This window comes from Artemia franciscana, chromosome 13 (genome assembly GCF_032884065.1).
Source record: "Artemia franciscana chromosome 13, ASM3288406v1, whole genome shotgun sequence".
Taxonomy (NCBI): Eukaryota; Metazoa; Arthropoda; class Branchiopoda; order Anostraca; family Artemiidae; genus Artemia; species Artemia franciscana.
Window position 1 is genome coordinate 7,948,091 of NC_088875.1, and position 25,559 is coordinate 7,973,649.

At 33.6% G+C, this 25,559-nt stretch overlaps 1 protein-coding gene across 12 annotated transcripts in view; it reads left to right on the forward strand.

Annotated features, from left to right (window-relative positions):
* Positions 1-25,559, forward strand: part of LOC136034471 (3',5'-cyclic-AMP phosphodiesterase-like) — a 387,364-nt gene that overhangs the window by 323,137 nt on the left and 38,668 nt on the right. For all 12 annotated transcript variants that reach the window (XM_065715671.1, XM_065715672.1, XM_065715670.1 and 9 more), the window contains 3 exons: positions 4,278-4,376; positions 15,420-15,584; positions 24,728-24,827. In XM_065715671.1, the coding sequence (XP_065571743.1) occupies positions 4,278-4,376; positions 15,420-15,584; positions 24,728-24,827 (364 nt within the window). The remainder of the gene's footprint in view (positions 1-4,277; positions 4,377-15,419; positions 15,585-24,727; positions 24,828-25,559) is intronic.

The window sequence follows — 25,559 nt, forward strand, 5'->3', positions numbered from 1 at the left end:
CTTCTGATGGGTAATACTAAACTTGAAGGAGTTTGTATATTTAAAACCAGCATTAAAATGCAATTGTTTTCATGTAACTATTGGTATCAAAGTTATGTTTTTTAAAGTTTCGGTTACTATTGTGCCGGGTCGCTCCTTACTACAGTTCGTTACCACGAACTATTAGATTTTTATTCTATTTATAAATAGAATGGCAGCACGGTCTAAGAAACTGTTTGCATAGTTCTTATAGATTCTTTTTCACTTAAAGTTCACAGACGAAAAATTTTTTCTTGCAAAAAGATTAAAATCATAATTTTGTTCTGCTATAGAATTCTGAGAATGTTAAAGACGCCAATGCAAATATAAAAAAAAGACCGTTTTAGTATATCACTCACAATTGTTAGTCAAGGATTTTGACGCTGAAATTTCAATAACATTAAAAAGTTTAGTTAGCTTATTTTGCTTTTCATCAGCCTTTGTTTTTTGTTGTACTAATAGCTATTTGGTTGGAAATTTGGATCCTTGGGTGCACCAATACTCGATACTTGTTAACTTACTTGTACTTGTGGCAAGAACCAGGCATTTCCAAAACACCTTGTATGAAGAATTTTTGTGACTTTTATCGTTCTTGCTGACAGATTTTCAACCAGCTTCTCTGCAAATTGTATCCATTGGGATGACATCCTAGACCAGCCATCTAATTTGTCCAGGTTCTAACCAGCTTCTGTTTTGTCGTCTCTGTACTCTGTTGTCTCTTCCGGGATCTGAGAAGCACTTGAAGAAGGGTTTTGAGGAGCTTGCACTCAAGAGGATTCGCAATAACACGACCCAGCCGTTCTCATCACCTTTTTCCGACATCTCTCACGGCAAACCCATGCTAAGAAATAACTACGCAAAATCTATAAACATGAGCGCAGATCTCCGGTCCTGCCCGACCCGTTCCGCCTACTTTTGCATTTCTCCCATATTTTATATTTAAAAATTTAATTTGTATTTTTTCCCTTTTTCAAATACCCAAAGCTCCCTAGTTTAATCCCTGTTTGAATGCCTGACACCAATTACGAAGTGCAAAAAAAAAAAGTAAAAAAAGCGTAAAAAAGGTACTGTGAAGAAGATTGTCAATTTTTTTCAATCCCATTTATATAACATTTATTTTTATGTCTATATTTTATATGATATGTTTTATTTTATATTATATTATATATTTAGACTTATAACAGATATTATATATGTATATAATATTATATATATATATATATATATATATATATATATATATATATATATATATATATATATATATATATATATATATATATATATATATATATATGTATATATATATATCTATATATATATATATATATATATATATATATATATATATATATATATATATATATATATATATATCATGAAAAGAGAAATTACCAATGCAACAGCACAAACACACACAAAAAAAAAAAAAAAAAAAAAAAAAAAAAGAGACAGAAGGAGAAAAGGAATAGTGTTTTCCTAAACTAGTGATTAATATAGACCAGCACTTGAATGAGGCCTTAACCCTACTCATCCATACAATCACATAGGTCAAACAGCATAGCCATACACAATCAACCATAAAGAATAATCCTGGGACAGACAGTCATGTCGTCAATAAGTATAAGTCGTCATTTACCAAACAATAGAAAAAGTAATAAAAACAAATAATTCTGAGGCAACAACCCAACACAAGGGCTCATCAGGAGAATACACTGGCCTATATAGGGTTTCGCCACTTTAAATTCTCTACCCAGCCAAGTGTTGTGGCTACCACACAATATCCATGGCATCCCCGTATCAGGTATCACCCCCAAAATACATGCCTATGAAAGAAAAAAAAACAGCAAATGTAAAACAACCAAGTAACACCAAAACAAGCTTATCCTGTTAATATATCCCTCTTTTTAGCAACAATAGGTAAACTAAATTTAATAAATTTTACCAATCACAAATATTAACACATTGCAAAAAACCTGAATGAACTAAACAAATATAGAATTCATCTTTACCATGTGGCTAATTTAAAAAAAAAAATCCGCTCAATTAGAAACACAATTCAAAATAAATGGCGCTGCAACAACATTTCTCGAACCTCCGAAATTAGTTGAAAATTTCTTTAAGTATTTCTAGATAATTCTTTTGATATTTATTTAAAAGTTCGTTATAATGAAAACTAAATTTTTTAAATTGCCAAGTTAATTTATTTGCAGAAAAACCTCTTGATATCAATTTTTGGCTTAAGATTTTACATCTATTTTTAAAATCAATATAATTACTACAAATCCTTGCATAACGAAGTAACTGTGAGAAAAACGCTGAATATGTGATATTTGAGTGTATATTACTTTCAGGGAATGGGAAACTAATCACTTCAAAATCAAAATCATTCGTTTTATTATACATTTTAAAATTTAATTTATTATTATCACAAATATTAATATTTAAATCTAAGAAATGATCTTCATGACCAGCGCCATGACTAGGTTCAAGAATAAGCTCTGATGGATATATATTTTTAGAAATATCAATGAAATCCTTACAATTTAAGACCAAAATATCATCTAAATATCTTTTATTATTTGACAAAACATGTTTTAAATTAATTGGATTATTCTTATCCATCATATATTTATATTCTAGTTGACTTAAAAACAAGTCAGCTATAAATGGGCTGGCATTCCCCCCCAGGGAATTCCCACAATTTGCTTGTACAAATCACCACCAAATCTTATATAAGTATTGTATAAAACAAATTCTAATAACTCAAAAATCATATCCAAGCTGTAACATCTCATGTTAACTGTAGTATTAAGGCAATTTGTCCATATAGCTTTTTTATTATAAGTGTCTATTTTTAAGAACCTTTTACTAGATAAGAGGAAAGATTTCTTGATAACAGTTTTTAAATTATCAAACACTAGATTAAGTGATAAATTAGTATACATTGTCGCAAAATCGAAAGACTCAATTCTTTTAGCTGAAACCATTGTTAAAGAATCTATCACCTGCAGTGAATTATTAACACTCCAATATGGATTAAAATTCGAAAATTTTTTAATACCAGAACAATAGGTTTCAAGTTTATTTACAATTTCCTTTAAAATTAAAGAGAGGTCAGTAGCAGCAATGCGGGTTGGACATTTAGCTGCTCCAGCAATAAACCGTGGTTTAGGGGGATTCTTATGAAATTTTACAGTCCAATATAGGAAAGGGAACTTTTTATCATTGTCATTTATTTTAATATTAAAATTGTTAAAAAGTATTTCTTCAGTCTTTTCAATTAAATTCTCATCCTCTATATTTACCTTTTCGTAAACATTAGTTGTGCATAACTCCCTTTTTAAGATATCACAATACAGCTTCTGACAAATTATGGCAAAATTATTATTAGCTTTATCCACTGGCACAATTACAAATTCATTCTTTAGATTAGCAATTGCTTGTTTAATCTTCGCATTATAAAATAATGATTTAGTGTTACTATTTTTTAAGTTAGAATATATTTTATTTCTTATTCTACTAATAATTAAATTCTTCCAACTTTGAAAACTCTCTTTATTTTTATTCTCTTTCTTACACCACTTATCAATAAATAAATCAAAATCATTATCCAAGCCATCAAGAACACTCGATGGTTTCAGATATATATATATATATATATATATATATATATATATATATATATATATATATATATATATATATATATAGCAGATTTATATAACAGAACAATAGCCCAGAATTATATAACAGCCCAGGTCTGATCGATGAAGTGCTCTATTTCTTGGCTTTCATCTTGTAGATTCAGGCCACTTTCTCGAGGTAGTTAGTTGTCATGTTATAAGCCTCAAAGGGATTGAGAAAGACATGTTATTTCTATTAGTCGGATAAACTTGCTTTGTCCGGCTTTCCAGCCGTAAAACAAAAAGAGTGTTTGCATTTTCGTCAACAAAAGGGGAAAAATTACCATTAGTGTAGCCTATTATAAACATTTTCCTTATTCCTAACGCTCTGACGTATTTGTCAGAAAAAGAAATCTTTGTTTCGAGAGAGAGAGAGGGAAAGAGAAAGGAGAGTGGGGAAGAGAGAGACAAAGTGAGAGAAAATGGGCAGGATTCTAGTCCCTTGAAAGTATTTCTGCTATTTCTGTTAGCTTTTGTTTTTTCAAAGCGTTGTGTTCTTAGATACTTTCTCTTCATTTCTCTTTTATATCTTTATTGAAAAGGCCTATATAACGTTTCAATCTTCTTTTTCAGATATTTCGGGGATTGGACCGATGGGGAATGGACATCTTTAAAGTATCAGAATTAACTGATAATAGACCTTTGACTGCCGTAGCTTATACAATTTTTAAGGTAATTTTTGAGTTAAGTGAAATGGAATAGCCTTATATCGTGAAGTCCAGGGACAATGCAACCGCAATGTAATTTACTGGGTAAAGTAAGTTTACTTGAATGTAAGTAAGGCTCTAGGAGTGGGACAAAACTTCGAAAAGCAGGCAAATTACATAAAAATATAAGGCTTTGGGTTGAAATCGAAAAGAATATCAGTATCCCAGACGTCAATTTACAGAACAACCCCTTTCATTCTGCAGGTTTTAATCCTGAATAGCTATTAATAAGTCAATTTTTTTTTTTACATTGCCATATCAGCAATTATTACCGAGGTTTCAGCTTTGAATATATTCAAAGCTGAATATTATTTATTTGATTATTAATTATTTAGATTAGATTATTTATTAGATTAATTATTTATTAGAATATTCATTATTTGAATATTCCCTGCGAGCCATCATTGGAACACAAATTTTAATCTATGAGTTCAAACAGATCAAATAATGGATGTATTTGAGCGGACTGAATAGCTTTCTAATGGTAAAAATCCACAAGACTATCAAAACGTAAATGTGCTAGCACACGATCCGGATAAGCTAGAAGAGGGGGGGCGGGTCTGGGGCCGGCCTTTCTGAATTCTCAATGTTTGTAGCACTGTCGAGGATGTTTTACGGGTGTGAGGAAATCGATCAAAGACTGGTAAGTAAGACATCTAGGGAATCTAGATAAATCCAGGCTTGAAAATGTGACTTGGTCTCTCAACAGAGTTGTGTTTACTTGAAAGGAGCTAGTTGGAGATCGGCCATGTCTGGCGCAAAAGACGCTCCAGAATCCCTATATAAAACTAGAACAATAGTCTTATGGACTACTCTGCAAATTTTTCGTCTTTGCGGAGAGAGCTGCCCCAACCCCTCTGGTATTTTAATTTATAGTTGGAATGTAAATAAAGTATACTTGGGATTAATTACAGTTCCTATATAAAAAAAAATAGGAAAAAGTAAACATAATCATCGAATGAGCCAGAAAAATACCCCGTTTAAGCATAAGAGGCAAGCAAAAAAAAAAATTCGAAGATACAGTCCCAAATACTGGGTCAGAGTCCTCTATGGTCTTCCTAGCTATACCACTAAAGAAAACAAAGTGTAAGTTCCTGACACGTGATTAACTTTTGAGCATGTTTTTCGTTACTAGTTTTAAAGCCTAGAATTCAGAAACAGCAATGGTCAGGGTCAACTTTTGCATCCGAAAGGTGCCTAGTACAAATTTGACTAGGTGGAATCGGAACCGAGTCATCAAGGCTAAAACAGGAGTAGAGTTTGGTTTGGGAAAAATATGGCATTTTGGCCTCTAAAGCCAAATCTTTGGCCTCATTTATTTTGCGCTCTAAAGAAAACAATACTTATCTTCAACCATGTACCCTATGTCACAATGGAATATATGTGCTCGTTGACCGGTACTTTCTTCACATTCTAGGGTAGTAGCACCAGAAATGATAAACTTGTCAAGTTATAACATTCTTTTTCTAATGGTAAATAAAACACTAGCAAATATGAACGTCCAATATTCTTTACATTGTAAAAAGATTTGAGCAAAACATAAGTTAAACTAAAGGATAAATAGCTTTAAAGATTGTTGAGAGGCCTTTTGTTTCGGTTAATTACTTTTCATGACAAGTTTTAACGTATCTCTTTAATTTCGGGCGAAGGAGATTGTTTTATAAATTCACCGTTTTTGATTTGATCGTAATAAACAAATCTAGACTCTACAATATAAAAACATATTGCACCATTGCGTGGGACGGTGCATGGAGAAAATGGTTTGTTTCCTAAATCTTTTTTTTGATTTTTCAAGAAGGCCTTAAAGGTCCTCCTATTTTTTGAACTTTTTTATGACCAATATTGTGCTCTGCGGCACCATGTGGTGGAAAAAGGCAGTTTATTGAAGTGCCTTATCTCTTTACTTTAAAAAGACACTAAAATCATCGTAATACATTTGAAATAGCTATGTAGTTCCTCTAACTATAACTTGTGTTACAGTTAACACTATCATACAGTTCGGGGTAACGAATTTTAGTAAGGAGCGACCCGACTCAATAGTAACCAAAACACTAAAAAACGGAATTTTGATACCAATGTATGCATCAAAAGATCTTTATGCTGATTTTAAATAAATAAGTTGCATCAAGCTTATTCTTACCTATCAAAAGATACGAGCCTGAGGAAATTTGCCTTATTTTCGGAAAAAGATGGAAACATCCCTCAAAAGTAATAGATTCTTAATGAAAATTATACCATCAGATTCAGCATATCAGAGAACCCTATTGTAGAGGTTTCAAGCTCCTATCTGCAAAAACGTGGAATTTTGTATTTTTTGCCAGAAGGCAGATCACGGATGCGTGTTTATTTGTTTTTTGTTGTTTTTTTTTACCAGGGGTGATCGGATCGACCAAGGGGTCCTAGATTGTGGCGAGAGGGATCATCCTAACGGGAATAACAAGTTCTAGTGCCCTTTTTCAGTGACTAACACAATTGGAGGGCAACTAGGCCCCCTCATGTGCTCGAAAAATCTAATAACTATTTCTTTGCGGACGACTTAATCCCCACAGTCCACGGGAGAAGGGATGCAAGTTATGAACTTTGCCCATTGTTTACATATAGTATAGGCTATTGTAAAGTATACTGACGTTTCCAGGGGGGATTTTTCTGGTGGGGGTCAGGGGGAGGGATTTATGTGAGAGAATTTTTCCGTGGAGGAGTCAGTCAGTGGGAATGAAAATTTCCATGAACGGATCGCTGTATTTCCCAGCATCGTTTAAGAAACAATGAGAAATTAAATAAGAAAACAAGTTTTTTCAACTGAAACTTAGTAGCAACATTAGAACTTAAAACGAACAGAAATTATTACATATATGAGGGGTTTTGTCCCCTTCTCAATACCTCGCTCTTTACGCCAAAGTATTTCTAGTAATTTCAAAAGAGCTATTTATTCTAATTAAACGACTTTAAGATTCAAAGTTCATTATTAAAGAATTGTGACACAATTCGAACTTTAACGTAAAGAGCAATGTATTGGTGAGGGGGCGAATCTCCTAATATACGTAATAAAAATATACGAATATACATGATCGTTACGTAGCTTAATTTGTAAGTTACATATATCCATTACTAAAAAACATTCGTAAATAAAATTCAAAGTTCTAATGGCCTTTTGAAGTAAACAAAAATTTGGAGGGCAACTAGGCCCCCTTCCCCCTTTTTCTCAAAATTGTCCGATCAAAATTTTAGAAATCCATTTAGCCGAAAAAAAAGTAAAATTAATGTGCAAATTTGGTTTTAATTATTCATGTACGGTGAGCCAAAATCAAAACTGCATTAATTCAAAAAAAAGTCAAGAAATTAAATAAACTAAAAGTTTTTTTTCAACTGAAAGTAAGGAACAACATTGAAACTCAAGACGAAGAGAAATTATTATGTATATGAGGGGGTTCGTCTCCTCCTTAATGCCTCGCTCTTTACGCTAAAATATTTTTAGTGATTGCAAAAGAGCCATTTATTCTAATAAAACAGTCTTTGTGATTCATGGGTCATTCTTAAAGAATTGGAACAAAATTCGAACTTTAAAGAGCGAGGTATTGATAAGGGGGAGACTCCCCTCACATACGTAATAAAAATATATGAATATTTTCGTATTAACTTATATCGTTATAGAAGTTAATTTGTAAGTTACGTACATTTATTACTAATAAAAACATGTAAATAAAAGTAAACGTTTTAGTGGCCTTTTTAAGTAACCGAAAACTTTGTGGGCAACTAGACCCCCTTTCTCAAAATTGTCCGATCAAATTTGAGAAAGCCATTTAGCCTAAAATAAGTTTAGCCACAACAAACTTACCATTTAGCCACAACAAACCTGAAGTTCACAAACTTGTATGAGTAAACATCACCCTTTACAATACCCTACAATGACAATCCCTACCAGCCATATTTACCACTCCCCCCTCTAAAAATAGAAAAAAGAAGAAAAATAATTATAAATAAAAACATGAAAATTAAATGAAATAATTTTAAATCTTTTTAGACTTAAATCTTTTAAATCAGTATAAATCTTTCCTCAAGATGAGAAGGGCTGCCACATGCTGGGTACACATATTTATATGCCGAGCTTTTAATACCAAGATAATACATATTTATATAGCGAGCCGGTATTAACACTCATCAGAGTCCGAAAATGCGGAGAGTTCGGAAAGGCGATCCTCAAAAATATACCCTTCCTTCGCATTTTTTGGCGTTCATTTTTGGCTAAGTAATTGAAATTATTGAATTGCGTTCACAGGCGCTTATTGAAACCTATTGGAACTTATTGTGCTTAAGAGCTCAAGTAGCTGCAGTTAATTTTTTTAAAGATAGATAATTCTTAAAATATTATCCATTGTTACGAGCTAACAGTATTTTTGGCTGATTTCAAAGATTCACTGGATTTATAATATTTTTTTTCAGAAATTCATTTGATTTTTAAACTGTCTTTAATAGAACACAGTAATTACACTTTTTTAATAAGCTATTGTGATTAATTGTAATATTATCTCTTAAACGTGTGGATAGATTTAGAAACCTCAGACACCAAAAATTCTAACTATTACACCAATAAAGTTGCACGATAATATTTAGTTGTACCTATACCCTTATACAGGAGGTCTCAAGTTCCTTAAGCCCCATTCACAAGTTTGCTTAGCTTGACAACACTTTCTAACCGTCTTCACCTGGGATTAAATAAACAAAAAAAAAGTTTTTTTTTTCAACTGAAAGTAAGAAGCAACATTAAACCTTAAAACAAAAAGAATTTATTACGAGTTCGAAGGGAATTGCCCCCTCCTCAACACCTCACCCTTTACGCTAAAGTTTTTTACTACTTTTAAAAAAGCTTCCTATTGTTCAAATTAAACGGCCCTTGTGTTTCAAAGGTCGTTCTTACAGAATTAGGACAAAATTTAAACTTTACCCTAAAGAGTGAGGTGCTGATGAGGGGAAAATTTCCTTAATACACATAATAATTTCTGTTCGTTTTAAGTTTTAATGTTGCTCCTTAGTTTCAGTTGAGAAAACTTGTTTTTTAACTTAATTTCTGTCGTTTTTAAGTAATGCCTGGAAATCTAGCCTTACCTCCACGGAGAAATCCCCCTCCCCGTCAGAAATATCCTCTAGACAATTTAATCCCGGCTAAAATTTATCCCGGACAATTACCCTTAACAACTCCACGCGTAAAATTGAGACGGAAAAGAGAAAACAAGACATTTAAAAAGAATTTTGTATAGGAATTCTGGCAAGTTCCCCTACTGCATAATTTTCCCTGATTCAACCCCTGGAAGCTTCCCTCTCCATAGAAAATTCCCCCTTAGAAAAACCCCCTTCAAAATATTTACCCCTTCCCCCTAAAATGTATACATACTTCACAATAACAAATACTATGTGCTATAAAATTGGCAAATTTTATTACTTAAAGACCTTTCCCCTGGGACAGGGGAAAGTTTTTTATTGTTTTAAAAAGTAGAGTTGCGGGAAAGAATCAAACTTTAGCGCAAGGAGCGGGGTGTCGAGGAGGAAAAGCCCCTTTCATATACGGAGTAATTTCTGTTTGTTTTAAGTTTTAATGTCGCTCCTTACTTTCATTTCAAAAAACTTGTTTTTTTTTTATTTAATTTGTGAAAGTTTTTGAATTAATGCATGTCTGATTTTGGCTCTCCGTACATAAATTATTAAAATGAAATTTGCATATTAATTATTTTTTTGGCTAAATGGCTTTCTCTTAGTTTTGATCAGACGATTTTGAGAAATAATGGGTGGGGAAGGAGGCCTAGTTGCCCTCCAATTTTTCGGTTACTTAAAAAGGCAACTAGATCTTTTAATTTTTAACGAACATTTTTATTAGTAAACAAAATACGCAACTTAGGAATTAACTTGCATAACAAACTTTTATATTCTTATATTTTTGATTATATATATGAGAGGGTTGGTCCCCTCGTTTCGCACTAAATCTTGTTTTGTCCCAATTCTTTAAGAATGACCCCTGAATCAGAAAGGCCGTAGAATAAATAGTTGAAATTACTTAATTTTTTTTTAACATAAAGAGCGAAGTATTTATCTCCTCCTAAATACCTCGCTCTTTATGCTAAAGTATTTTTAGAACCCCTCATATGCGTAATAATCTCTGTTTGTTTTAAGTTTTAATGCTTCTCCTTACTTTCAATTGAAAAAACTTTTTCATGTTTATATTTTCATTATTTTTTTTTATAGTAATGCTAGAAAGTCCTGCGCCCTTTTCATTGAATTTTTCTTCTCCCATGAAATATTCCTCCAAGGAAAGATCCTCCCATATAGCCCCCTCCCCTGAACCCCACACCCAAACCAAAAAAATCCCCTTGATAACGTCGGTACACTTCCCAGTAACTATTGCTGTGTGTAAACATTGGTCAAAGTTTGTAACTTGCAGACCCTCCCCCCAGGGACTGTGGGGGGTAAGTCATCCCCAAAGACATAGTTATTATGGTTTTCGACTATGCGGAACAAAACGGCTATCTCAAAATTTTGATCCGTTGACTTTGGGAAAAAAGAGCGTGGGAGGGGGCCTAAGTGCCCTCCAATTTTTTTGGTCACTTAAAAAGGAAACTAGAACTTTTTATTTCCGTTAGAATGAGCCCTCTTGCAACACTCTAGGACCACTTGGTCGATACGATGACCCCTGGGAAAAACAAAAACAAAAAAAAACAACAAATAAACAAGCACCCGTGATTTGTCTTCTGACAAAGATTGGACCTTGAAATTTTTTCTATAGGGTTCTCTGATACTCTAAATGTGACGGTGCGATTTTCGTTAAGATCCTGTGACTTTTAGGGGGTGTTACCCCCTATTTTCCAAAATAAGGCAAATTTTCTCAGGCTCTTAACTTTTGATGACAAAGACTAAATTTGATGAAACTTATATATTTAAAATCAGCATAAAAATCCAATTCTTTTGATATTTCTTTTAGCATCAAAATTCCGTTTTTTAGAGTTTCGTTTACTATTGAGCCGGGTCGCTCCTTACTACAGTTCGTTACCACGAACTGTTTGATTCCCATATTCGGTTAAGTTTCACTCTAATTGTTATGGGAATATTCCAACCCGCTTGGAATTGCTTCAAGGTGGTGTTCTTTCACCGTATCTTTTCAGTATTTGTATCGCAGTGTGTTATACAAAATTATGCCCTTTCTTTTTTGTAATTTGGTAAATGTCTTTGTATTGCATATGCGGATGATACACTTCTAGATCTAGCCGTTCTAGATCTAGTCTCTCGAATTCCGTATCATCTATTTCGAAACATTTCAAAACTGTTGGTCTGTCATTGAATATTGATAAGTGTGAGTAACTAGTCTTTAATGCAAAGTCTATGCCCATTTGGAATCCGCGTTCTAACTTCTCCATCCATTGTATCTCTGATTTGCGGCGGTCAAGCATTCATATTTATTGGAATCTACTAGCTTTTAGGATCAATATTGTACGACATATTAAAGAAAACTTAAAGCGGGTTATGGTAAAATAGTAGCTAATCGTGGTTATTATTATCGAAAAGCGCTTGCATTGCTATACACTAGTTTTTGCGACCATTCAATACTTTTCCTATCTGGTATTTCACCTATCCTAAAAAAAAGACAAGATCTGGCTGAATTGTGTATATTATATTTCCGCTATTGTAAGTTTCTGTTCCATCTACCCCGGTCTTATAGGAAAAAGAAAATAATTCGGTATTTCGGGGCTTCTGACATTATTACTCCTTTGCGGAAGTTAGGCTCAAAACTGGAAAAGGATTATATTTTTTCTCTGGGCCCCTTCCACCTCTTAGTTCGTTTATTTTCCCATTAGTTTTCACCTGTTTTCGCTTTATAGTTGTGTTATCTCTTAACAGTTCTTTCGTTAGTTGAGTTATGGTTGTGGTATATATGTTTTATCGCTCGTATAGTTGCGTTATTTTCAAATTATACTCCATAATAGAGAGGCTCCGAACACCCAGCATTGTATATTAAGCTCTGAATTTGACGTTTTTTTCTAACGTGACCAGATTCGTCCTGCGCCCTTCGCCCTTTTCATTGAATTTTTCTTCCTCCATGACATATTTCTCCAAGGAAAGATCCTCCCACATAGCCCCCTCCCCTTAACCCTACCCCCAAAACCAAAAAATCCCCCTGAAAACGTCTGTACACTTCCCAATAACCATTATTATATGTAAACACTGGTCGAAGTTTGTAACTTGCAGCCCCTCCCCCAGGGACTGTGGGGGAGTAAGTCATCCCCAAAGACATAGTTATTATTGTTTTCGACTATGCTGACCAAAATGGCTATCTCAAAATTTTGATCCGTTGACTTTGGAGAAAAAATGAGCGTGGGAGGGGGCCTAGATGCCCTCCAATTTTTTTGGTCACTTAAAAAGGGCAATAGAACTTTTCATTTCCGTTAGAATGAGCCCTCTTGCAACATTCTAGGAAAATTTGGTCGATACGATGACCCCTGGGGAAAAGAAAAAAAAAAAAAACAACAAACAAATAAACACGCACCCATGATTTGTCTTCTGGCAAAAAATGCAAAATTCCAGATTTTTGTAGATAGGAGCTTGAAACTTCTACAGTAGGGTTCTCTGATACGCTGAATCTGATGGTGTCATTTTCGTTAAGATCCTGCGACTTTTAGGGGGTGTTTCCCCCTATTTTCCTAAATAAGGCAAATTTTCGCAGGCTCGTAACTTTTGATGGGTAAGACTAAACTTGATGAAACTTATATATTTAAAATCAGCATTAAAATGCGATTCTTGATGTAGCTATTGATATCAAAATTCAATTTTTTAGAATTTTGGTTACTATTGAGCCGGATCGCTCCTTACTACAGTTCGTTACCACGAACTGTTTGAAAGAAAAGCATCCAAGCGTTCGGTTTAGCCAACTGCAAATCGATTGCAATTGATTAATGTCATAGACACCCAATGAAAAGCAATTTCTGTGAAATAAAATGGTTTTAATTGGCTGTCAGGGACGAAAAATCGAACGTGAACTATTGCAATGAGTTTTATTGCACGCGGGATATATTGGTAGATTGGTAGATGACTTCGAAGACCACACTGCCTTTCCATGACGAAAGTAAAACAGTTCAAAGTAGGGATGATACCTTTTTATTGACAGTGAATAGATGTAAAATTATTTAACTGGATATTTCGAGCACATATACAGTGTTCATCATCACCAGTAAAACTCAGTTTTACTTCACTGTCAATAAAAAGGTATCATCCCTATTTTGAACTGTTTTACTTTGGTAGATTGGTAGATGAAATGAATGTGTTAGGGTAACATTTTCTTGAAACAATTGGTCGCGGATGCATACTTTTTGCTTTTTTTCGGGTATGACTGCAAAAAAAGGCGAATATCAAGAGCAATGTGATTCAAGAGCATTTGACACAAAGTAGAAAAAAAAGTTCTACCAAACTGCCTCGCGAAGGTAAATCCTTTTTTATGGTACTTGGTATCAACCAAATGACATATAGCGATCGCAAATTCTGGCGGTCTGTCTGTCAGTCTGTCTGTCGGTCTGTCTGTCCCGGTTTTACTAGTTTAGGCACTTCCAGGTAAGCTAGGACGATGAAATTTGGTAGGCGTATCAGGAGCCAGGCCAGATTAAGTTAAAAATTGTCATTTTTTCGATTTGACCATCTGGGGGGGACGGTTAATTCGGAAAAATTGAAAAAATGAGGTATTTTTAACTTTCGAACGGGTGATCGGATCTTAATGAAATTTGATATTTAGAAGGATATCGTGCCTTAGAGCTCTTATTTTAAATCCCGATCGGATTTGTTGACATTTGGGGGAGTTGGGGGGGCCTAAAATCTTGGAAAACGCCTAGACAGGAGGTATCAGGATGAAGCTTGGTGGCAAAAATAAGCAGAAATCCTAGATACGTGATTGACATAATCGGAACGGATTCGCTCTATTTGGGGGAGTTGGGGGGGGGTTAATTCTGAAAAATCCACCAGATCCAGTGACATTGGGTGGGGCTGGAGGGGGAAACCGGAATTCTTGAAAGACGTTAAAATTGAGGTATCTTTATCTTACGAATGGGTGATCGGATCTTAATGAAATTTGATATTTAGGAGGAACTCATGTCTCAGAGCTCTTATTTCAAATCCCGACCAGATCTCTTGACATTGGGGGGAGTTGGAGGGGGAAACTGTAAATCTTGGAAAACGCTTAGAGTGGAGAAATCAGGATGAATCTTGATGGGTAGAATAAGCAAATGTCGTAGATACATGATTGAAGTAACCGTACCGGATCCGCTCTCTTTGGGGGATCTAGGGTGCGGGGTTAGTGTTTTGGTGTGTTTGGTGCCTCTGGACGTGCTAGGACGATGAAAATAGGTAGGCGTGTCATGGAGCTGTACAAATTGACTTGATAAAGTCGTTTTTCCCTGATTAGACCATCTGGGGGGCTGAAGGAAGAGGAAAAATTAGAAAAATGAGGTATTTATAACTTACGAGTGGGTGATCGGATCTTAATGAATTTGATGTTTAGAAGGACCTCGTGACTCAGAGCTCTTATTTTAAATTCCTTTTAAATCAATCTATTAATTTTTAGAATTTTGCAAGAGGTCATACCATATGAGCTCTAGGCTCGTCCAGCCTCATCACAAGTGCCATATGAGCTCTTAGCTCTTGTTATCCTCATTTGATTTAAGAGTTATAATTTTTAGATATTTAGTAAATAAAGAAATTATAAATAAATGCTGGCTATGTATATATATATATATATATATATATATATATATATATATTACTTTTAGAAAAGCAGAAGTCAGATTTTAGTGTAAAGAGAGGGAGTTTGGATCTGTAGTGGTACCCATCATGTATAGAATAATTTATGTTCGTTTTGAGTTTTAAATCTCTGATTTGAAAGGATGTTTATCAATTTAACAGAAATCCAAAAAATACTCTACTAGACGTTTAACAAAACTAAAGGTTTCTGCGGCGTCAATTTTATTATAATTATTTTTTTTAGGAAAGGGGATTAATGGCAACCTTCAAAATACCAGCAGCTACCTTAGTTCGGTTTTTATTATCCTTAGAAACGAATTATAACCGAGATAATCCTTACCATAATAGCTCACATGCAGCAGACGTTACTCAAGCAACTCATGTACTTCTCAATTCTCGAGCGCTGGAGGTAAGACTTTCTTTTTTTACATCCTAATGATACGTACACTAGAAGGGGAGGGGAGTTGGGCCCTTTCCATGCTCCAAATTCCAGCATTTAAGCTAATTGACCATGACCCTTATATTTTCCGCACAATTTGCCAATTTTCTATCTTCTTGAGTTTACATCTTCCCCCAGAAATAAATTGCTATACCCAAGCCAGAAAATCTTTTGACTTTATAAGGATATTTATTTTGACTGGATATTTGATTCCGTATAAGAGTCTAAGCTATTGGTTGTCCAAAATCAAAACATATTCCATAGGCAAAAAAAAGTTTTTAATAACTACATTTGGAAGTTGGTGTTAAGTAATTATGGTAGTTCGGATGCATGAGGTAGGTTGGAAGAGATAGAAGTGAATAGTTACTTCTAAAGATAACATGGGGACTGGAACGAATTTATTAGTAATGTACCTCAAAGTTAATTAAAAACCAAGTTAAAATCTTGATGTTTTGCAAAGATTACTAATCGATACAACATCTATCAATGTGTATTATTCTTTTTATTTTTTATGCAACTTTTTTTTTCATGCAGATAACGAGTTTTGACTTTGAACGGTCATGTTGTCCTTAAGATTCTATTAAGGACAATATTATATTTATGGGTATAGAGTATCAGCACATTAAATTTAGTTTAATATATCATTAATTTACATAAAGCACGGAAAATTGTCCTAAAAGGAGCAAAGTTTACAATTTGGCCATACAACGGTGACATGGACATGTGTATGATTGACCGCTTGTCAAAAATGGGAAATATGGGGTCTGACAATTGTATTTAGAACAAAAACAAATGTTTGAACATATAATTTACAGTGTAATAAATATAACATATAAATAAATATAATTTACATAAATATAATTAAATATAAATATAATAAACATAAATATAAATAAATATAATTTAACATATAAATATAATAAATATAATTTACAGTGTGTACAGACCAATTATCTCCCTGATTTCCTCTGCTTAGAAATAATAAAAGTAATTAGAAATGTTGATTAACATAATATTGTAAGAATTAATAACCTGATACGACAGTGTACCTCTTAATGAATTGAGATCTTTTGTTTTTTGATAAATTTTGTGAAGAACTTTTGAGATTTTGAAAATTTCACCTGAATTCTCTCTTAATAGTAAGTAGCCTATTAGTCAAAAAAAGAAATTCGATGAAAAGTAAAGAGCTATACTAACACCTGAAAACGATAATTCGAAATTAAAGCGACCAGAGACTACTATGAATAAATAAGTAAAATCTAAAACGAAAAGAAATTAGAATGAATAATTAGTCAAATTTAAAAACCATTAGAACTACCACAAAAAGGAATAGGGCTACTGCTCTGTAAAACCCTCTAAGAAGGAAGTAAAATGCAATGGCACTATATTCATAGAATATGCATCCAGCCTTTGAGAAGGACGTATGTGTAATATCTCTGAATCAGATAAAGATATTAAATTGAAACTTTTGACGAATGTCTAGGAGGACACTGAACTAAATGAAAACACACTATGAGCGTCTAGGGTGTAAAAAAGTCGTATTTGTAATATCTCAGGAACGCTTAAGAGGTATTAAGTTGAAACTTCCAGGGAATATTGAGGGAGTTTTTGAATTAAATTGAAAGGTACTATCTATATTCAGGTTGTCAAAAGGGCACATCTGCAGTGTCGCAGAAACGACTAAAGGCATTATGTTGAAACTTTCTGGAAATGTTAAGGAGAATATTGAACTAAATCAAAAGACGCTATGTGCATCTACGTTGTCAAAAGGGTGGTATTGCAGAAACGGCTAAAGGCATTATGTTGAAACTTTCTGGTAATGTTAAGGGGAAAATTGCACTAAATCAAAAGATACTTTTGCAACCAGGTTATCAAAATTTAGCAGCAGTATCTCAGGAATGTTTAAGCTTATTAAGCTCAAACTTTCAGGGAATGATGAGGGAGATATTGAAATGAATCAAACGACACTAAGTATATCCAGGCTATGAAAAGGGTGTATCTTCAATATCTCAGGAGCAGCTACGGATATTAAGTTGAAACTTTAAAGGGACGTCAAGATGGGTATTGAACCAAATGAACACACACTATGTACATCTAGATTGTCAAAAGGCTGTATCTGCAATATCTTTAGAACGCCTAAGGGGTACTAATCTAAAACATTCAGGGGATGTTGAGGGGGATTTTGGCCTAAATTAGGAGGTATTAAGTACACCTAGGTTGTCAAAAATAAGAATTGTTTGGTAATAAAGTTGTTTGTGTTTTATAACAAGAAATAAATCGCTGAAACGGGTCAGTTTTAAGGAACCCTTCTGTGGAGCACCGTTGTCATGTACATTTGTTTCTGCCATTATCAGCTGTTTAGCTCGGAATGGTTAGAGACTAAAATTCAAGACTCTTTTCCAATATTATTATTTTGTAAATTTATATTGTTACTTTAAATTATTGTATTGTATTGTATAATTATTGTATTGTATATTAAATTATTTTCATTGTGTTACCAATATGGTATTATGAGGCTTGTTATGTGTGTTTTGCTTTTGTTATTGTTATTGTAGTCTCAATATTATGATATGTTGTTATTAGGTATGTTTTACTATGTCCGTAAGTGCTTTTGTTATTGTTATTTTATTTTTGTCGTGGTCCTAAGAGATTTTTATAGCAATATCTATCTATCTGTCTATGGAAGTCCTAAAATAGAGAAGAAACGTTGCTTTGGTGGTTTAAATTCTCAAATAATTTTATAGAAAAAATCAAAACTCTTTTCTTCTAGTTTACTAAGTACTGTAAAAAAAGTAAAGATAAATTTGAAAATAATTTTTGCTGTACTTAAGTGAAGATAAAAACGATTCTGCTTTGCCTCCAAAATCATCTTCTTTGGGATCGTGTCTTCGAGACCTTAGAATGAATCCCAAATTCTAGTTATGTAAAATTCTAGGAGATTTTCAGTCAAATTTTCTGACATTTATTATGCAGTGAATTTTGGGCCCTGAATTATACCGAAAAATTCGGCTAGTGTCCTACTTCTAGGAAGATTTCCCAGAATTTCGTCATTTATCTGCTAGGAGGGTTCTCTGATCTCAACCAACTTTGATGAGAGGTAATAGATCACGCGATACATTTGCCCCTCCTTATATGTGACTGCCGCCATAGATTGAAAAAATACCTATTCCTAGTAAAAAAATACCTTTACCTGGTAAAAAAAAAAAATATCTTTACTATTTTTAAGTGAGGAAATACGTGAATTTCCCTGCAGTTCGTGAATTTGAACCCCTAGTTGTTGAAGTTCAACCAAAGTTAAGAGATAACGGTCTATACCATGAATGTGTCTTTTGAGGGTGTAGAACCAATTTATCCGCTGTGGGAGGAGGGTATAAAAATCATAATCGTAAGTGTCTCTGCTAAAAATGGTTGTTGTATCTCAACCAAACTTAGTTGAAAATAACAATTATTTCCAAAACTGCACCTATACCCTATGTCGGGAAGTTTTTTTTTTTTTTTTTTTTTTTTTTTTTTTTTTTTTTTTTTTTTTTTTTTTTTTTTTTTTTTGTACATATTTTTCAAGAGAGGACAAGAAATCCCAATTCAAATTTTTGGTTTCCAAAGGCTGTTCTTATTATAGTTATCACCTAATCCACCCTCTATAGGTGGGAAAACAGAGGTAGGGTGTTCTATGATGCCTTCCACTGGCATAATTGCTAGGTTTGCTTACCAGATTCATTCCAGCGGACTCGGGCAGCAGTGATAGTTAATTCATGGTTGCCCCTGATAGAGTGAACATCTGCAGGGAAATGGCTACGCTCTGTCATCATCATTCGTCAAAAATTTACTGCTAAGATTTTAATTGCACCTTTGGGAGGTATGAGTGTATGTTGCTCCGCAATTTTGATCCATGGGTCAATATTGATGTAATACTACACACAATTTTAGTGCCAGAAGTTTGGTTTAATTTTTGTTTTTCCTCAATATATGTATAGGTAAGCGTAGAAGCTGCGCTAAATCTTATAATTCATAGATAAATCATATTAATCTATTAATATTAACTAAATTATATTCTTAATTATAATCTTATTATATAAACCTTTATCTTAATCATATTATAATTTTAATTATAATTATTATATAATTATTAATTGTAATTATATATTTATATAATTATAATTATAAAAGTTATACGTGCTTATAATTATATGTTAATTAAAATAATTATATAATCTTACTTATATTATAAATCTTAGTTACAATCTTATTACATAAATCTTAATCTTATTATATAAATCTTATGAATCTTATAATCATATATAATGCTTATAAATCATATATAATTTTGTTTTATCAAATTTTTATTCCTTTTTCTTCCTTCTCAGTTGTTCTGCAATTTGAAACCATTTCATAAATTAGTTTATAGGTGTATTTATATGGAATAAAAATTCAATAAGATGTTGCATGTCAGTTCTGGCAATTCAGACGATGTTAACCTCACGAGACAGATTTTATAAGCTCTGGCACCATTTTCGGCAACTTCAGGGCCGAAATACCGATATACTTTCATACTTTATACATACTTTTCAAAATTGCGAAGGGGGGCCTGGCGTATTGCTAAAAAAAAACACCACGCAGACTCCTCTGCTTTTGAGTGTTCACGAATTTGAGCTCCCCTGCAAGGCCCCTCTGAATAAACAGTTGTGTAAGTATGGGGCGCAGGGCGTAATAGACATACATCTATTGAATGTCTATTAATGTTTTGTGTTGGTAGGAATTTACAAAAACCATCCGTCTTCTGTCTAAATTATAGTATTTAAATACTGAATCACGACTTTAGCAAGCCAAGAGCTTATCATGTGTGGCTATATTATTATTATACTCAGCTACATAATTATGTTAAGCTATATAATTCATGTTACACAAGGATGTAAACTAGTGTGCAAGGATCTAATTAAAAAAAAAAAAAAAAAAGTTAAGCTGATTCTGTTGCTAAGAAGACTGAATATTAAACATGGTGGTAGAGAAAGCTCCAAAACCCCCTCTATTCTTACAATTTTCCATATTCAGTAGAAATCGGCTGTAAAGCTTCTGATTGTGCTGTTTTATCGAACTCTAACCTTCTCCAACGTATGACTCCCTACCTACAACGTACGTGCCTGGTGATGAGCATAATGGAACACATTTGTGATACACAAGAATTAAAAGGTTTTTTTTTTAAAACAAACTGTAAAAAAAAGATTCGTCTACTTTTGTCAATAGAAAGTGGGACAGGGTCATTTATCTCTAGATTTTCTCGCTCATCCTCGAAAATTTTTAATAACGATTTTTTAGAGGTATTATTGCTGAAAATGCTTTTATTTGGTATTTTCATGCAAAAATCGAAAAAAATAGCTCGCCCTCCTTAAAACTTGAAAAATGGATTTTGCCCTCCCCCTTTCCCTTTAAATTTTTGGGAATCGACGCTACTGACTCCACCACAATTAAAGAAATAGAAAATCGATAACTTGAGATACTTTTGTTCTCTATCCAAACAGTTTTAGCGAAAGCCACCGACCCCTTCTCAGATTTGCTAGTGCGAATAAGGAAAACCGTTGTTCCAAGCAATAGATAAGATAGAATTAAAGGGCGGGCTCCATTGATTAAAAAAAAAAAACTATTTGGAATATAAGGCGGATTGCTGACGTCATACAACAAAGGAAACAACATCCATTTGCTTGCTACACAAAATCTACATAGAACAAAGATTAGGAGGTTAAACGTCCTACGTGGGATCTTTGAAATCCTTGCGAGTGACCCAATTGCCTCTTCAGGAATTTGTTTTGCAAGACCTGTGCTGCCAACAATTGCTTAATGATATGTCGTTAATCTCGTTGCTTAAATAATTACTGATCAGGCTCAATGGGCGTTTGAGCTGTACAACAGAAGCAAGACATCGGCACAGACAAAAAATGGACCAGCCAGTGACTTTATACTTATGCTCAGCTAAAAGAATAATGATCCCGAAAAGATCCTTCGACCGGAACCTCACAGCCTACTGCGAGGCTGCTCCCTACGCAACTCAACATAACCAGTTACATCAGGGCCCGATATGGAGTACGGCCTTCTGTTAAGGAGCTTACGTACTCTAAAAAAAAATTATCAACAATTCCTTTTAAATATCATATTTCAAATTGAAGCTGTGCCACAAATTGTGCGACGTATATCCTCAAGTGAGCACATGGAAAGTCTTTAAGGGCTATACTGTTCAGAACAAACGTTGTTCAAATGATAGCCTTCTAGAGGATTCATAGTTTTCTAAGCGACTACTGGAAAACATGTACCTACTAAGAATAAGAGTTTGATTCTAGAAATCTTTGAGCTCTTTAACTTGTGTCGTATAATTCATATTTCAAAATGCGCCTACTAGGGCGCATTTCATAAAGAACGATGAGTCCTCTGTGTATTTCCTTTTTTCCCCGACCACTTCGTGTAGAAATAGCAGTCGTACAAACATGGGAGAGAGCTCAATCGATCGGAAATTTAGTTTTTGTGGTCTTGTAAGAGTCAAAATTATTCCAGGTAGAAACATGGAATTTTTTTGTCGGATTATCGGAATCAAATTACCGATTCTTAGGAAAAATTTGGTGGGAAGTAAAAACTGAAAAGGGGAAGATTGTTAAAAATATGAGAAAATTCAAAGGCTGTACAATTTTTAATAAAATATAACCACCCGTTGACGCACAATTTAACGCCTGTTTTTGCCGTCTTCACACAAAAATGTTACTAACAAATTGTGAAGCCGTGAGCAGAAAATTCGTTGTTAGCGATTGGAAGTGAAATTTGCAAACAATTAAATGTTGTATGAGAAACTTGTTAATGAGCTGTGAGCGCTAAAATTAAAAAAAATTTGATTCAAAAAATTTGGAGAGTAAAAGTAGAGAAATAATTGTGGATGACTTGTATTTCTCTTGTTTAATATTGCATTTCTTTATTAGCAGGAATGTCTGAAAGACTGTTTTTAATCTTTGTTTACAATTGTAAACCCCTCTTAATAGTTCTTTGGCCAATTAATATGTTTCTGCAAAACTCTAATTAGCACAGTTTTAATAAGCAGCTTTATATCCCTGAGCTAATAGAAAACGGTAAATAATATTCACGATTGTGCAAAGAGGCTTATATAGATATACGCACAAACAGTCAGTCACAGATAGACTGGATTATTCAGCTTTTGGCTTTGCTGAACTACTTTTAGTAGTTCTAATTATTAGTAAACGGATTTGCAATAATAATTTATTATTGATGATGTTTATCCTACTGTTGTTGTTTTTTTATACTTTTGTCATTATAAGCTACATAGGATTTGGTAGCTTTTAGATATTGAAATATCAATTTCCAAAGAATCTCTAAGCCCTATTGCTTGGGCTCTATTGAAGGAGAGAGAGATCTAGTGACAATAAACCTATCTTTTCCTAGGACTGCGCAGCATAAATTGGCTGCAATCGCCATAAGTGGCACGTGCTTTGTCGTCAAAGCTCATGACTTCGTTTTCTGATTGCCCTGCGTCATTGAGGTCCTCTACACCACAATTGCCTCACGGTTTTTGGACGGTATTGGAAAATACATTCTAAGATCACTCTGGCTATACATGACGCATGAAACAGAGAAAAAATGATGAATGAAAAATAAAATCAAATGGGCGAGAAAAACAAGGGTAGTGTCAGCTAGTAGAATAATATAAGCACGAATTCACATTTTTAATGAAAACTGAATCTTAAGGCAAGCTAAATCTATTGCTAAGTAAAGAATTTTTGCGCAATTCAATTGGTGAATGGTCCTCCATTTATTCTGCCTTGTCTGAATTACTGTATATTTTGCTCTTGTGAAATTTACTTCATAAGGTTAGAATTTTTTCTTTTTTTTTTCTGAATATTGAAAACGACTTGGCAGAGGTCCTTGTCGAAACATCTGCTTATTTCGCTTCATATTGTTCCACTGGCTGACCCCCGACTAATATAGATATTACCCCCGACTAATACAGATATTACCCCCGAGTAATGTAGACATTACCCGGGTAGTGTCTATATTAGACATTACCCCGACTATTATAGACGATACCCCCGACTAATATAGACATTACCCCCAACTAATATAGACATTACCCCAGACTAATATAGACATTACCCCCGACTAATATAGACATTACCCCCGACTAATATAGACATTAACCCCGACTAATATAGACATTACCCCCGACTAATTTAGACATTATTACATATAGACATAGTGACTGACCCTCGTTTTTCTCGGCTATTTGATTTGATTTTTCCTTTTTTACTTTTTCTTCTTTGTTTCATATGGTGTTGGAAAACATGGTGTTTGGATTCTATGGAAGAGGGAGTAAAACTAAGGACTAATTTTGTGCCATTTTTTTTCAACGAAACCATCACATTTGTCATATTGTGAGGTATTTGGTCTGTCATCAACGGTCATAACTTTCTGTTGTGATACTCGTAAGTTATTTAAGTCTTGCGAGAATTACTATGATTAGCTTCGAATGTTCAGTGGCATACTATCATGAAATTTGTGGCACTCCAAAAGGTGCCATAAAGCGTATGTATAGACTTTTTTCCAAATTGGGGACGTAATTCAGGGCAGGAAAACCGGGGCTTCGTTCTTCCTCTACCCTAAAGCTGAATATTGCAGAAAATAATTAAAAAATAGAGCTACTTGTTGAAAATACGTAAATTAAAACTATATTTTGTTACATCAAATTAAACAAATTTGATTTAACCTTATTTTAATTATTGGCATATACTAATTAATTTTATAAATCTTACTTCGTTTTAATATATTTTTGTACAACTAATTTATTTATAAATAAAAATCAAAATGAAACAAATATAAACATTCGTGTAGCCTTGGCTACTCCGATCCAGCGCTCAGGAAACTAGTTCCCCTACCCATAAAGAAGAATTCAAACTGTTTAATATATGACTTTGCCGAAATCTTCCAACTTATCCACAATTAATTATGCAAAGACAAAAGTTAAACATTTCTATAAAGTTTCTATTGAACATGCATTAGGACTCATTTATCTCTCTTGATTAACATCCTTTGAATTGTGTTTATGATAATGATCTTTCTGTTTTCAGACTGTTTTCACAAAGCTTGAGACAATGGCTGCCCTTTTTGCAGCAACAATTCATGACGTAGATCATCCAGGCGTAACTAATCAATATCTTATAAATACAGGTATGTATTACATTTACATTTCTAAATAACACCAAAAGGTAATATAGTTTTTATGGCCCCAGTTCCCCCTAGAATCATGGTTTGTATGATTTGTCAATAGTTCTTAAAACATTAATATCATTCGTCTATTTTAGCTGTTGGGACAAAGCTATCATATCTCATTTTGACAAATCTCATCTACTTCAATAGATATGACCTATGCTCTTAGGATGTAATTGTTACTGATAAATGGGTTCTTTTTTTAGCTTTAGATCATTTCTAGATGAAAATGTAGAAAGTCACTGTTTTATTATTTTAAGACCTTTAAAATATACCTCTTCTTTTAAAATAGTCTTAAAGCATACCTTGAGAAGACATCGGTATCCTCACGTAAATTTGTTTTTTTTTCCCGGGGGCGATTGTATCAAACTGAAGGTCCAAGATAATTGGAAAGGAGCTTATTCAAGCGTAAATTTAAAGCTCTTTTTTAAGTGACCATGGAGATTGGGTCAAGGGGAAAGTCTTGTTTTTTGCTATTTTAGGGCACCAAACTATGGTTTCATCCCAAAGAGGACGAATTTGCAATAAGTTTAAATTTCTGAGAAGCTAACGGCTTCAGTACTGGATTCAACCAAGTTGATTCGCTTTATTTGTAATGAAATTAGGCTACTTACATACACGTACAGGGGAGGGCATATGCCCCCTTAATATTTTTTCTCTCCTTAACTTCTGAAAAAACTTATTTCAGGTTAT